The sequence below is a fragment of the Pseudophryne corroboree genome, chromosome 3 (genome assembly GCF_028390025.1).
Source record: "Pseudophryne corroboree isolate aPseCor3 chromosome 3, aPseCor3.hap2, whole genome shotgun sequence".
Lineage (NCBI taxonomy): Eukaryota > Metazoa > Chordata > Amphibia > Anura > Myobatrachidae > Pseudophryne > Pseudophryne corroboree.
The window spans coordinates 624,819,043-624,835,360 of NC_086446.1; the positions used below are offsets into that span (position 1 = coordinate 624,819,043).

At 47.7% G+C, this 16,318-nt stretch overlaps 1 protein-coding gene across 3 annotated transcripts in view; it reads left to right on the top strand.

The window, feature by feature from the left end:
- Positions 1–5,985: 5,985 nt before the first annotated feature.
- The window catches only part of PANK1 (pantothenate kinase 1), an 89,227-nt gene continuing 78,894 nt past the window's right edge, over positions 5,986–16,318 (top strand). The window contains exon 1 of one of the 3 annotated variants that reach the window (XM_063961683.1): positions 5,986–6,451. In XM_063961683.1, the coding sequence (XP_063817753.1) occupies positions 6,229–6,451 (223 nt within the window). In that variant the 5' untranslated portion in view covers positions 5,986–6,228. Of the gene's footprint in view, positions 6,452–7,591; positions 7,832–16,318 lie in introns of those variants that run through there. The other 2 variants (XM_063961685.1, XM_063961684.1) reach the window with 2 other exon arrangements.

Here is a 16,318-nt window from a genome sequence, read left to right on the forward strand (position 1 = left end):
ATTTCGGCCATTACCTTGATAAAGACCCTCGGTGCCGTGGATAACCCAAACGGCAGCGTCTGGAACTGATAGTGACAGTCCTGTACCACAAATCTGAGGTACTCCTGGTGAGGAGGGTAAATGGGGACATGTAGGTACGCATCCTTGATGTCCAGGGAGACCATGTAGTCCCCCTCCTCCAGGCTCGCAATAACCGCCCTGAGCGATTCCATCTTGAACTTGAACCTTTTGATATAAGTGTTCAAGGATTTTAAATTTAAGATGGGTCTCACCGAACCGTCCGGTTTCGGTACCACAAACATTGTGGAATAGTAACCCTTTCCTTGCTGAAGGAGGGGTACCTTGACAATCACTTGCTGTGAATACAGTTTTTGAATAGCCACCAACACTGCCTCCCTGGCAGAGGGAGTTGCCGGTAAGGCAGATTTTAGGAAACGGCGGGGGGGAGACGTCTCGAATTCCAGTCTGCACCCCTGAAGTACTACTTGAAGGACCCAGGGATCCACCTGTGAGAGAGCCCACTGTGTGCTGAAATTTTTGAGACGGGCCCCCACCGTACCCGGGTCCGCCGGAGCAGCCCCAGCGTCATGCTGTGGACTTACCGGACGCAGGGGAGGACTTCTGCTCTTGGGAACTAGCTGTGTGTTGCAGGTTTTTTCCTCTACCTTTGCCTCTCGGCAGAAAGGATGAGCCTCTAGCCCTCTTGCTTTTCTGGGGCCGAAAGGACTGTACCTGATAATACGGTGCTTTCTTTTGCTGTGGGGCAGCCTGTGGCAAAAAGGTCGATTTCCCAGCAGTAGCTGTGGACACGAGGTCCGAAAGACCATCCCCAAACAGTTCCACCCCCTTATAGGGCAGAACCTCCATGTGCCGCTTTGAGTCGGCATCGCCAGCCCATTGCAGAGTCCATAACCCCCTTCTGGCGGCAATGGACATAGCACTTATTCTTGATGCCAGCCGGCAAATATCCCTCTGTGCATCACGCATGTATAAGACTGCATCTTTTATATGCTCAACCGTCAGCAAAATATTGTCCCTATCCATGGTATCGATATTATCTGACAGGGAATCTGACCACGCAGCAGCAGCACTGCACATCCAAGCTGATGCAATCGCTGGTCGTAATATAATGCCCGTGTGTGTGTAAATAGCTTTTAGGGTAGCCTCCTGCTTTCTATCAGCAGGTTCCTTCAGGGTGGCCGTATCCGGAGACGGTAGTGCCACCTTCTTTGATAAGCGTGTCAGCGCCTTATCTACCCTAGGGGGTGTTTCCCAACGTGACCTATCCTCTAACGAGAAAGGGTACGCTGCCAATAATCGTTTTGAAATTATCAATTTCTTATCAGGGGAAGTCCACGCTTCCTCACACACCTCATTTAATTCCTCAGATGCAGGAAAAACTACTGGTAGTTTTTTCTCACCAAACATAATACCCTTTTTTGTGGTACCTGGGGTATTATCAGAAATGCGTAAAACATTTTTCATTGCCTCAATCATGTAACGGGTGGACCTATTGGAGGGTACACTTGTCTCATCATCGTCGATACTGGAGTCGGTATCCGTGTCGACGTCTGTATCTGTCACCTGAGTTAGCGGGCGTTTTAAAGCCCCTGATGACATTTGAGACGCTGGAACAGGCACAAGCTGTGTAGCCGGCTGTCCTATGTCGTCAAACCTTTTGTGTAAGGAGTTGACACTTTCACGCAATTCCTTCCATAAGTCCAGCCACACAGGTGTCGACCCCGCAGGGGGTGACATCACATTCACATATAGGAACAAAAAACAAATGGTCTGAAACTAGCGCTGTACAGAGGGTGAATCTGACACTCTGGATATAACTTGTACCACCAATGCAACAGAGGAGTGTATATGATCCTTCTCAGGAGAAACTAAGAGACACCGTGTTCTTTACTTCATTGGAAAGGAACTTACATTTAATTCCTTTCCCGTGTGCATTTAATTCCTTTCCCGTGTGCATGGAAAACGGACTGGCACCTCCGTCCCGGCTGCAGTTACAGGATCGTGGTGCAAAAGCTGGATACAGTCCTAGCGGTGTCTCCCAAATGTCTCTCCGGTAAAAAGACAGTCCTCCTGTACCAAAAGGCTTTAACGCTTTTCTGTGAATACTTTCACCTTTGTCAAGAAGACGGGACGGAGGTGCAGGGGCGGAACTACTGGCGGGGCAGGCAGTGCATTGCACTGGGGCCCCGCCGCACTCAAGGGCCCACAGCCGCCGGCCGGCATTACATGAATGAGTCACAATGACTCATTGTATGTCATGCCGCAGCCGCACACCAGCGCTCCCGTGACCCGCCCGTCATAAGGAACGATTCTGGCCACCCGCACACGAAGGAGGGAGGAGGGTCCGTCCCTCCCTCCCTCATATACAAACAGGTCACAGTCTCTCAGTGAAGGAGAGAGCCGCAGCAGCGCTTTGTTACTGGTGGAGGCGCTGCTGCTGCTGCTCCTCTGCTTCACTATAGGCTGTCTCTGAGAACAGCCTATAGGGAAGCAGAGGGGCAGCAGCAGCAGCGCCTCCACCAGTAACACAGCGCTGCTGCGGCTCCCTCCTTCACCTCCCTCCTCCTTCTTCTCTACTGCCCGGGAAGCTGCACCGAGGAGCCTGAGCCAACAGAGAGGGTAAGTATAATTCTTCTTTCTTTCTTTCTTTCTTTCTTTCGTCTCTTTCTTTTTTTATTTGTTGGGACTGCCTGCCGCAATGTGTAAAAAGGGGGGACTGCCTGCCGCTATGTATAAAAATGGGGAATCTGCCTGCCGCAATGTAAAAAATGGGGAATCTGCCTGCCGCAATGTAAAAATGGGGAATCTGCCTGCCGCAATGTGTAAAAATGGGAATCTGCCTGCCGCAATGTAAAAATGGGGAATCTGCCTGCCGCAATGTGTAAAAATGGGGAATCTGCCTGCCGTAATGTATAAAAATGGGGAATCTGCCTGCCGCTATGTATAAAAATGGGGAATCTGCCTGCCGCTATGTGTAAAAAGGTAGAATCTGCCTGCCGTAATGTGTAAAAAGGGCACGCTATCTGCCGTTATGTGTAAAAGTGTATGGTGTCTGCCGTAATGTGTAAAATGGGGACGCTGTCTGCCGTAATGTGTAAAATGGGGACGCTGTCTGCCGTAATGTGTAAAAAGTGCACGCTGTCTGCCGCTATGTGTAACGAGGGCACGCTGTCTGCCGCTATGTGTAACGAGGGCACGCTGTCTGCCATTGTGTAAAAAGTGTATGCTGTCTGCCGCTATGTGTAACGAGGGCACGCTGTCTGCCGTTATGTGTAAAAAGTGCACACTGTCTGCCGTTATGTGTAAAAAGGGGAATCTGTTCGCTGTAAGGAGTAAAAGGGTCTCTACCTGGTGTAGTGGTGCTACTGTGCGGCGTAATTTGAAGAATGGAGACTACTGTGCACCGTTTTATGAATTGGTATTATTTTGTGGACACACCCCTTCCCCACGAAGCCACGCCACTATGTATTTTTGCGCGCGCCTACGGCGCGCACTGCCCATGGGGTGGACTTGGATGGGATGAGGGGGGGGGGCCCAAAGCATTTTGTTGCACCTGGGCCCACCGCTTGCTTGTTCCGCCACTGCGGAGGTGCCAGTCCGTTTTCCATCCTGCTTGCTTCCCAGGTGCACCGGAAGATTGTCTATCCCTGTTTCTTTCTGTCTATGTTTTATGTGAACTGTGGAATAAATCTGTTTGTGAAGATCGTGGAGGACTTCAGTTTTATGGGGATCGAAGGATTTTAAAAGAACCTGTTTCGTGTATGCGGGACAGAAATTTCATGTAAGCGTCTTATCTTTCCATACTGCACAGCAATATCTCCCACCAGAGAAGAGAGGATAGTGTTTAAAGATACCTTTACGTGCACACGGGAAAGGAATTAAATGTAAGTTCCTTTCCAATGAAGTAAAGAACACGGTGTCTCTTAGTTTCTCCTGAGAAGGATCATATACACTCCTCTGTTGCATTGGTGGTACAAGTTATATCCAGAGTGTCAGATTCACCCTCTGTACAGCGCTAGTTTCAGACCATTTGTTTTTTGTTCCTATATGTCAGTTTTTTCAAAGTGTTGGATGTACTTTGTGTGTCTGAAACTTGGAGCCTAATTAATTTAGATAGCGCAAGGCTGACCCCATCACCCAGCTGCACATCACATTCACAGGCATTTGCTCCGCCTCCACATCATTTTCCTCCTCATACATGTCGACACAGCAGTACCGACACACAGCAGACACACAGGGAATGCTCTTACAGAGGACAGGACCCCACAAAGCCCTTTGGGGAGACAGAGGGAAAGTATGCTAGCACACACCAGAGCGCTATATATCACAGGGATATCACCTATAGAAGTGTGTTTTCCCTTTATAGCTGCATAAATATAGTTATACTGCGCCTAATTTGTGCCCCCCCTCTCTTTTTTACCCTTTTCTGTAGTGCAGGACTGCAGGGGAGACCCAGGGAGCTTCCTTCCAGCGAAGCTGTGAGGGAAAAATGGCGCCAGTGTGCTGAGGGAGATGGCTCCGCCCCTTTTTCGGCGGGCTTTCTCCAGCTAATGTAAAAGTTCTGGCAGGGGTTAAAAAGCACCTATATAGCCCCTGGGGCTATATATGGTGCCAGTTTGCCAGCCAAGGTGTTAGTATTGCTGCTCAGGGCGCCCCCCCCCCCCCAGCGCCCTGCACCCATCAGTGACCGCAGTGTGTGGTGTGCATGAGGAGCAATGGCGCACAGCTGCAGTGCTGTGCGCTACCTTGGAGAAGACAGACGTCTTCAGCCGCCGATTTTCTGGACCACCTTCTTGCTTCTGGCTCTGTAAGGGGGACGGCGGCGCGGCTCCGGGAACGGACGACGAGGTCGGGTCCTGTGTTCGATCCCTCTGGAGCTAATGGTGTCCAGTAGCCTAAGAAGCCCAAGCTACCACCACTTAGGTAGGTTCGCTTCTTCTCCCCTTAGTCCCTCGATGCAGTGAGCCTGTTGCCAGCAGGTCTCACTGAAAATAAAAAACCTAAAGTATACTTTCTTTCTAGGAGCTCAGGAGAGCCCCTAGTGTGCATCCAGCTCGGCCGGGCACAGAAATCTAACAGAGGCTTGGAGGAGGGTCATAGGGGGAGGAGCCAGTGCACACCAGGTAGTCCTAAATCTTTCTTAGAGTGCCCAGTCTCCTGCGGAGCCCGTCTATTCCCCATGGTCCTTACGGAGTTCCCAGCATCCACTAGGACGTCAGAGAAATATATATAGTAAATACTGCTAATGCATGCATGATAAATACACCATAGAACTTTGCAGTATAATGTAACAAACAGTATGCATAATGTTCACAATCTGGAACCTAATCTCTAGAGGAGGGGGTGGGGGCCCAGGCAATAGGGCCCACCGGGGGTTTCCCCTGTACCCCTATGAGTGCCCCACCCCTTACTGACTGTAGCAGCCTAGCAGGCCCCCATCCCTTATAATGTCCATTACTACACCCCTGACCGTTGTTAAATATAGAGTTTACTATGGTGTATGAATATATAGGGAGACCGGCAGACAGGATGCCGGCTGTCACTGTACTGACAGCGGCATCCCGCCATCCAGAATCCCAGCACACGCCACAATTTGGGACCGGAGGCGAGCGGTTATATTCCCACTCTGGTGGTGGTGTGGACCCACCACCCGAGTGGGAATACAGGGCTGCGTTTAGGATTGTGACCGACACCATGTTACCAGCTGTCAGGATTCCGGCGACGGTATCCTGAACGCCGGGATCCTGACAGACGGTATATTAACTGCATCCCATGTTGAATGCCAGGGTAGGGATCTTTGATGCTATATGGAAGAAATTCCTTCACACACTTTCCTACCATTCTAGGAACACAACATGGATTGTCAGTAGACAGAAAGTCGTTAAATGGTTGTTATTATTATTATAGTGGGTGCCATCACCCTACAGTCCCTGGCTGGCAGAATCAGAGTCCCGCTCTTGCCTCCCCCTGCCAGGCAGTGGGCGTAGCGTGACGTCACGGAGTGCGGCTGCACCGATCACATTCTCGGGCTCGGGTAGGTACTGGAGTTAGGGGACATGACCTCGCTGCTGCTGTCACCGTGCAGGAGACCCCCAGCCAGCCATTAGCGCCGCTGCCGCCGAGCAATAGACGCAGCCCTGCGGGAGGAGGGAGGCAGTTGTCGGCGGATACGAGGGACGCCCCCTCCTCGAGCTTCTCCTTGCAGTGATGGGGGATCATGCGCAGCCCGAGGCGGCCTCTGCTTCGCACTTCCAGAATGGATTCCATCCACCGGGTGCCCATCTACTCAGCAACGGGGAGTGCAGCCGGGGCCTGGGCGATCACGGACCAGTGCACCACCGAGCACTCGCGGACTCCCTGCATCATGGCTCCCCGGCCAAGAAGAGCAGGATCAGGAGGAGGCTAGACTCGGGCAGGAGGAGCAGACCCCGTAAGTGGCTCCCGTGTGTTCATTGTTCCAGTGTCCCCCCAACCCCCAGTTTATTCAGGAGCCCTGTTCCCCAGCATCTCACTGGTCTGATTCTTCCAAGTCATAACAATGTCACATTATTCTATGCAGTGTGTGACAGCTGTGCTCTAGTAGAGCTTGTCCGCTGCATAGCCTCTGCAGTGCTCCCAGGCAGCCCTACACCAATCAGTAATCTTCTATATCGATCAGCAACTGTTCAATATGGTGTTTGACAGCAGACTGTATGGCTTTCGCGAAATAGCCATTGCACACCACTCTGATCAGGGTGACCAAGGTATCGCGTCATGTTATTGCCCCTGATTAGGAAATGGTGTTCCTTTGCACTTGCACACACATTACCTATGTATTACTATGTATGTGAGGTGATCTGGGTAGTTAGGTTCTTGGAAAGACCTCCAAAGTGGATGCATACTTAGCGGGTATACCATGCAGCTGTCTCCCCAGTTATTTCCCTGCAGAGGTAAAGGAGAGAGGCTTCTCGAGTGCTCTCTTAATTCCCTATTGAGGCAGACGCCATTAAAAAGTGAGCTGCAGATCCTTCCACGATCCCGGCCACTGATCTACTCCTTACGTTCTGGAGCAGTGGCTTTTAACTCCAGATGCCCAGCAGGTCATGTTTTCAGGATTCCTGTTTGGAAGCAGGTGGGATAATTACTGACCCAGCCAAATAAATCAACATACTGGTGCATTATAAAAGAAATCCAGAAAACATGACCTGCTCTGGGTGCTTGAGGACCGGAGTTTAGAGCGACAGGTCTAGAATGCAGCGCTGATTCACCACGTTCCATTTAGAATTCGACCTGCAGCAATATCGTTCTGCTGCCCAGTGGAAGTGTCCTATCAGCTCCTGGGTGCAGGAAGGACCCATTTGGTGTATGCCATGAAGACGGAGGTTGGGCAGCCATGCCTCCCTAGTCCCTCCCTTGTGTATGAAGAGTTGCAGCGGTGACGATACAATCAGTAGACTTGCTTAAAATGAATGCGGAGTTAAATGCCAGCTCTGCTCAGCCAATGGAATGAGCGAAGGAGGGGACACACCCACTGACAACACGGTGGGTCGGGCTGATGAACAGCCAATAAGGAGCCCGGGAGCATGGCTTTGTGGTTACATGGTAAATACCTTGTGCAGAAAGCGAAGTTCACCGGGCATTTCGCAATTTACATGCAGACAAAAAAAAATGTGACCTTGTTCCTAAGTTGTTTCAGACAGGGCAGTCCTGAAATGCAGTGGTGCAGGTCACATCTTTGATCACCCTGTGTTGTTTAGTGGAAAGGGTTCGTTTCTCACTGAGGTCTCACCGCTGTACATTACAATGAAGATTATTGACGGAAAGAAACACTGTGAGTAACATAATGCAATCATTGCTCTACGCTGATAAGTCTTTTGTTGCACTGGTTTGGGACATGCCTTCCATTGTAGTGTATTAAGGTTTGTCTATAACGTTGTCCATGCCATTCCAGTGCAAAGTGACAATACGATTACAGTAGGGAATGTTGATGTTGGAGTGTATACTACAGGAGACATTGCATGCATTTCAACATTCCATTGAACACATACATTTGGGTGTAGTGATATGATGGCTAGCAGCCAAAGTGTGTCCACCCCTCACATAAATAATTCCCTGTCATTTTTCTCATATCTGTATTATTAATATCTGCTTTGTAAAATGTTTAACTTCTTTTTATTGTATTACTTACTGTAAATATCACAATGCATTATTAAGGGGTATATTCAATAAAGGATCCGACAGTATTCAATGAGCGCGGATTTGGCCACTCCCGACAATGTCAACCCAAATTGATATTGTCGGAAACAGGGCCAAAACCTGTCGGATTTAGCCGCGTTTCAGACAACTCGTAATCCGCGTGCTTTCCGACAAGTCAGAATTCCCGACTTGTAGGAAAAACAGAGTCGGAAACTGCCATCTTTCCAACAAGACGGCAATTTCCGACTTCAATTGAATACCCCCCTAAATTGCAAATTTAGATTTTTATTTTAGCTACAGTTAATGTCAACGTTACTTAAGAGTCATTTATTGTTATCTACAGTCATATATTTTACTAAACTCATTTCATTGAATGGTACTTCAGACAATCAAATTAAATTCAGATTTCCCCCCCCCCTTGTTTTTTAAATACTATGAGGGAGAGGTACTAAAGCCTTAGAAAGTGATAAAGTGCAGAAATTGCCCATAGCAAAAATGCCAAGGAAATGCCATTATTTAAATATGTTGCATTTCCTGGTGCACTAAAGCCTATAAACATTCAGAGGTGATATACATGGAATGGGATTATTGATGGGACAATTGGTTTACTTCAAATTGTTACTAAAGCAATACAGGTTGAGTATCCCTTATCCAAAATTCAAAATCAGTACCTGTTTATCCAGTTTCTCACTTTTTTCCCCCAGGTTAAAGGCGTATGTTAATTGTACAAAACGGGCTCATGCATCATATGCGCCATTAAAGTACTTGTGCATAATTACAACATTGTGTTTTGACCTGTTTTTTATGTGGGTAAGGTAAAAATACTTATTATAAACTAAAACTTAGGAACGAGACACAAAATGTACAAATAGCAGTTGCAGCGTGGATTAGTGTTAATAGTGTATTGTACTTAATGCTACAAGTGATTCTTACATCTAAAAATTCTAAATTTCCTTCAATAACTTCAAGTGCTCAGCATAGTTTTTATCAACATCTGTGTGACTAAGCAGTGGCGCCGAGAGGGGGTAGAGCGGGTACAAATTACCTGGGCCCTGGCTGCTGGTGGGGCCCAGGTCCACTAGCCCTCCCCAGTATAACATCTACCCTGTGCTGTGGCTGGCAGCAACAGTGCCATATTCCCGGTGATCTCTTTGGGAAGATGGCCCCATACATAAAAAGCAAAGACTCTGGCACTGTGCCAGAGTCTTTACTCTCTAGTGGTCAGTGTCATCTTCCCAAATATCACTGGGACAATAGCGCTGACCGGGAAGAAGGGACCTGCTTACAGATCAAGTAAGGTAGGAAGCGGGTGCCGTCCCCCGTGCCACCCCTGTGTTACAATTGCGCCCCCCTGTGGAGTGAGCAGAGATTAAATATTTTTATAGTATCTGGTGTCATCACAACCCCTTTTTTAAGTCACACCCCTTTACCTTGGCCTGCCGTGACTTTTTACGCCCCTGACTAATAATAGTACTATGTTTTTGCTGACAGTGTGATAACTGCCATTACTCTATATGCTGCAATCAGTAATACTGGCAGTTGGTAAAAAAACAAAAATGTGTGTGGTGGGAAAAATGGAAACATTTGTGTATGGCAAGTAATGGACGGCCTTGTGTTATTCAGAAACTGTAACTATACTCCTGTCCATTCATTTGTTTTCATTATACACAACAGGTAACACTTAATGTTTGGTGACAGAATAGGGATTGGCTGTGTTTTCGGTTAATACAACCAGTAAACAAAACCCCAAAAAATCCACTCCCTTAAAACCTATTGGGTGGGGTGAGATAGAATTCTCCTTATGAAGTAAGTATGAGAAAGACTAAAGTGTAAGGGGCATATTTATCACAATCTGCATTATTAATGTGGATGTGATAAATGTTTTTTTGCATAAACTCGCAAAGTAAAAATTTATTTTTTTCACGCAAATTTACTAAGCTTTTCTTGCCAGGAGATGTGTTTTCCGATCCTGACTATCACACTGCTTCCTGGTTTGGATCCCCGGCTGGGTCGTCGCATGGGTCACTGAGGGTCAGTTCCGGAAAAAGTTCTGAATTCGGAGCCCATAGGCTAATAATGGCTACTTACTGGATCAGGGCAAAGCTTGGTAAATCTGACAGCTTTGCAGCTGCCTTGAAATGGAGGCTGCCGCTGCTGTCAGCAGTGGAGGAGATATCAGCAGCGGTCTGTCTACGATACATTCAGGGGATACTTAATTTTGCGGGTATCCCTCGAAAACCTGTTGTTTTCTCTGCAAATATTTTGTAAATTGGCCACTAAATATCACTTGAGTCCACATGAAAACAGCTTGTGTGTTTGGCGTAACGTTATACTATATACTACTCTAAATGTGTCTGTTCTTCCGTATATGTTAGTATTAAGCAGATGTTATAAAGGAGGAGCTCTGTTATCTTGGAGTTCCTGAGGTGGTCTTGATTGTAACATCTAATCCTTTTAGCACACTACAGTAATTCCTTTGATTATCTGGACAATAGGATTTCATTTAACATTCTATAGTACGTATGGACCACAATGCACCTTAGACAGTGCCATAAAGTCTGCCCCATATGTAACTTGTCATTTGATCAAAGGCTGATTTAAGTACATGGTAATCAATACCTAATACCTAGCATAGTTACCCATAGCAACAAGGGATTTGTTTTCATCAGTCTGACTTGTATTATCCTGCTCGAAGCTCACAAGAAATAAGTATCATGTATGCTTGCAATGTAAGTCCTAATAGTAAAAAATGTATGTAAAGTTCCGCAGTGATTTATGCACTAAACTAACCTGTGACACCCATCATACTATCCGCCAGCATGGAACATGCACAGCTGCGCTTCAGACAATAGGAGTACTTGAACCCTGGCACAATGCGAAAGAGGTTTCACTGTGGTGGAAATAATACCCCTTTCACACATTGACCCGGGTTTTAGCTGTGAACGTGCACTGACCCGCGTTTTTGCTGTGTGTGAACAGAAATGACCTGCATCGAAGTCCCTTGTCCACGACCCTGCTCTGTACCAGGGTTGATCCAGATGTGACCCGGGTCGCCTGTAGTGTGAAAGAATCCCACCCGGGCTTTTAGACCCAGGTTCATTAGCTGTTACCCATCTGACAGAGGAGGTAAAGCTGCAGACAGCTTACACGTCACATCTTAAATGGGTCTTTGTCAGGTTCCCAATGTAGGGGGGCAGTGTAGCAGTGTGCTACTGTATATTGCAGGTCCAGAGTTCTGCTATATTCCTTAGTATTGTGCCACCTCTAGCAGTGCTCCACAGCCATCTCCATCTGCGTCCTCCGACACACTGACAAGAGGGTGAAGCAGCAATGAACACGGCCTCCCCATGGAAGAGCTGCCTCACAAATAGCTCAGACCCTCAAACAGCTGCAGCCAGGAGGACACGTCCCCAGCACATGATTGGCTCACTTTGGGATCCTGTCTGCAGCAAATTCTGGACAAAAGGGATTTTGAGTAATCCATAGAGAAGGTCACCAGGGTAAGAGGTGACACCTGTAGCTCCCCTCGCTGCAGCTGTCATCTGCTGAGATAAATGTGCACATTAAGCAGCATTAGCATTACTATGAGCCAAAACAAAAAGGGTACCCTTTAAATACACACCAAATTCCAGGTCAGACCCGGGATCAGTGTCAACGCATACAACCCAGGAATTTGGATAAGTGTGAATGGAGGTCTCGGCAGTGACGTGCGGTGAGGTCAATTGCTGGGGAGGCACTGGCTTCTCCAGTACATCCCCAGTAGCACAAGAACACAAACCTCAACTCACTTTTTAGGAACAGCAGATACAATACAGTACATAGGGGGTGTGGGCTGGTACTGCAGCCATAGTGTATATACTCTAATTACAGGACAGACCCCAAAGTACCCAGAAAGCAGCCAGAGTCGGCTCCAGGTCTACTAGCATGCTGAGCCTTCGGTGCACACACTACTATGAAAGAGGACGTAGCCTCGCAATTATATATTATGAAATCAAATTATAAATATATACCATATTATCACTCCGCTACTCACTCAATTGGCAGCCTTACACATAATACCCACAGCAGTGCTCCTTACACGTAATGCCCCCAGTATAGTGCCAGATAAACGTAATGCCCCCAGTATAGTGCCAGTTACACGTAATGCATCCTGTAGTGCCAGTTACACGTAATGCCCCCTGTAGTGCCAGTTACACATAATGCGTCCTGTAGTTCCAGTTTCAAACGTAATGTGTCTGAATGGGTTTTCACACACGTTTTTTTTTCTAGCTGCTACTGCTGCGCATGCGCACATCATTAAACACGGCTCACAGCTGTTGTATGTGAAAGGGCAGTAACGGACAGTAAAAAACAAGGAATCCGTCTTCTTGACCCGAGCCGTTCTATTGACATAGATCTTCCAGGCTCGCACAGCATCCAATGCCTCCAGAGGAGCAGAAGTGCCAGAACTTGACTGAGCCACCATAGGTAAATCATGCCAGCTACAGTCTCCCATCTCAAAAAACAAAGGTTTAAAGGTGACATGGTAATAAAAGTGACTATCATTAACTAAACCCTCTACTTTCTCGTATGGTAGTGTAGATCATAGTTCAGTTGTATGTGGTGCATGGTTTATTCTCTACAGTGACAATTAAAGGCACATACTGTACAGCTACACAGTATTTTTCCGCAAAAACACAGACTGTTGTGATCTATAGCTCAGGTGGTGCAAAAAAAAAAAAAAAAAAACTTTCTGTACAGAAAACATCACAAGATGAACTACAATTGGCTGTATAGCAATGCTTAGATATTTTTTAAGTGGTATGGTGGTTCTATATAAAGAAAAATAATAATAATAATACTACAGGTTGAGTATCCCTTATCCAAAATTCAAAATCCCACCTTTTTGGGTCCCCTTCTTCAATATTTATAGTGCCACATGCGATATTGTACGGTTGGCTGTGCATATTCCGTCTGGAATATGTCGCATGCAACCCATGGGAGCATGCATTAGTGCGTATATATACTCCCGAACCGTCCCGATTTTCGGGCCGCAGTGTCCCTCGGTGGGGGAGGGAGTTGGGCGGCACGTGTTCCCCTTCAACATGGTGCTCTGTAAGCTGTACGCACAGCTTCACTGGAGGCCTAGAGGATGGGGGCATGGCCAGCAACTCACAGAGCGCTGGTTATGCCCCCATAGTCAGGGCCGGCGCTTCCACTAGGCAGCTTTAGGCAGCTGCCTATGGGCGGCGGTACCTGAGGGCGGCCTGCTACGGGTGCCTAGAAGAAAAAAATCTCTGAAAAAGCAGCTTTTTATTGGCGGCAGGAGCAGTGTATGTGACCACAGTCCACACAGCTCTTCAGGGAGTCAGGCACAAGTGACTCCCAGCCTACAAATCAGCACCAGGGAGAGGGAGCGCAGCGCTGACAGCCTCAGTCACAGGCACCAAAGAGAAAGGAGGGGAGAGCATCTGTACCCGCCCATCGACGTCAGCTCCTGGAGAGGCGCATGTTTGCTGAGTTCTCGCCGCCGGGCGGAGGAGAAGAAACGAATCCGAGCAAAGGTGAGGGAAGATACCGTTGCTGCCGCCCGCCCGCCGCCCAGCCTCCCCCCCCCTCGTACAGCGCAAGACCGCCGCAGTGGTTCGTATACTGTGGCCCCCCTTCTCCCCAGGTCCTGGGCCCCCCCCCCCTCATGTCCCCAGGTTGTGTGACAACTTGTGTTCCGACTCCCCCTCGCCACCCCATCATGTCCCCATGATCTGTGATGCTCAACCCCCCTCATGTATCCAGGTCATGTGTCCAGACTCCCCCTCATGTCCCGTGGCACCCCCTCCCCCCTCATGTGCCCAGCTCCTGTGTCCCTTCTCCCCCTTATGTCTAGTGTCACGCCCCTTCCCCCCCTCATGTCCCCATGTCCTGTGACACCCCCTTCCCCCCTCTGGTGCCCAGGTCCTGCCGTAATGTGTAAAAAAGGGGACGCAGTCTGCCGTAATGTGTAAAAAGGGGACGCAGTCTGCCGTAATGTGTAAAAAGGGGGACGCTGTCTGCCGTAATGTGTAAAAAAGGGGATGCAGTCTGCCGTAATGTGTAAAAAGGGGACGCAGTCTGCCGTAATGTGTAAAAAGGGGACGCTGTCTGCTGTAATGTGTAAAAAGGGGGACGCTGTCTGCCGTAATGTGTAAAAAGGGGGATGCTGTCTGCCGTAATGTGTAAAAAGGGGACGCTGTCTGCCGTAATGTGTAATAAGAGGACGCTGTCTGCCGTAATGTTTAAAAGGGGCTCTACCTGCGGTAGTGGCGCTACTGTGCGTCGTAATTTGAATGATGGTGACTACTATAATATGTAATATGAATTGGTATTATTGTGTGGCCACACCCCTTCCCCACTAAGACACGCCCCTTTATTTTTTGCCTGCGCCTAAGGTGCGCACTGCAGCTGTTTTGCATAAATGGGCGGGGCTGATGCCCTATCTTGCATACAGCGCTAAAATGTCTAGTTTCGGCACTGCCCTCATGTCCGCATGTCCCTTGTCTTTCCCCTCATGTCCCCAGGTCCTGTGTCCTTCCTCCCTTTCCCACCACCCCGCTCATGCCCCAAGGTCTTGTGTCCCTCTCCCCCTTCATGTGCCCAGATCCTGTGTCACAGCTTCACCAGCTTATCCATCCCTGCAACTCATTGTGGAAGCATGGGCAACCAACAGGAGACCCACTAACAGCAGAGAGTCCCTGAGCAGAACCATATGGACTCAGGTTAGTGTGATTGTGACTGTACTGGTCACACCTAGTGCATCCTCCCCTGTGGCTGGAGCCTGGTCTGGTGGGGGCACTGCCGACTCTAGAAACTATTAATATTAATGGGGCTATGGACTGCATGCCATTGTCTTCCCATGCAGGAAACCAGTAGTGACTGCAGGTACCAGACACACGCACACAGCATTCCAGGATGACTGCACTACACAGCCTCGGCACTGTTGGCAGTGCCTGTCTGAAAAATAAGTATGGGGGGGGGGGGGGGGGGCAGTAGGCTGAAGTTTTGCTTAGGGTGCTAAGAAACCTTGCTCCGGCCCTGCCCATAGTGACAAATTCTGGTGGTGTTGCTGGTGATAGCGGCATCTCCACAAAGCCACACCCCTTTTCCAGAAGCCACGCCCTACTTCAACATTGAGGATGTTGGGAGGCATGTGTACAAACTAGACGATTTATCATACCAATATGGCAAATTGTCCCAATATTGTTCTAGTATGTACCCACCATTAGGCTAGGGTTTAAACATGGCACTCTACTTCTACAATAACAGAAGAACATTGTGTTTAAAGTATACTTTTTTATGTTTGCAGTTATGTAGTAGTATGAAACTAGACTTGTAGGCGGTACTGTAGATTTGTGCTGCAAAATTATAATCCCGTTCTAAATTGGTAGACCATGTTCACATGAATATTGGCTCAAGATACACAATGGCCTACTCCATTGTAGTTGGCCCCCAGTGTAATATAATAGTGACTGTAGGGCGGCCATTTTGTGCTTGTATGAGGTAAACAAAGTCTTCATGTGTATGTCAATTTATTTAGCGCTACTTCTTACACAGACCTTTTATATAGTTGTAAACTATGGGAATAGCTTAATTGTTCTGATATTATTTTCCATTGGAGGTGCTTTTATATTTTAAAATAAATGCAGTTTTTTTATTCACTCCAAGACTATTATTAATTCAAGATGTTGATTCCTATTGTAGCACACAGTTCAGAATACACGTGAAGTGTGACCTATCTTTTCTGCTTGTGGAAGTACTAGGTGACCTGAGTCACCTGATAATTTGTGTATAAGTCGTATTGTACTTTGCAAACAATGCTAGTACATCTTTATAAAGCTGTGACACGTGAACTGTAAACATACCTAGCTATGTGTTTAAAGGGACAAGAGTTAATCATCAGACTTGCAATACTCCACATTTCACTATTAACAATATTCCTGTAAGGCTTGTATGGGGCCACTGTTTCTCACTTTTCCAGAGAACCTGAAATATCCTACTTATTACATTTACATTCTGTTGAATGCAGCAGTGTAAGCAGTATCTTTATACACTATTTTTTTATGAATCTATGATCTGCAAACTTTGGGGCCCATTTATCAACAAGTGATAA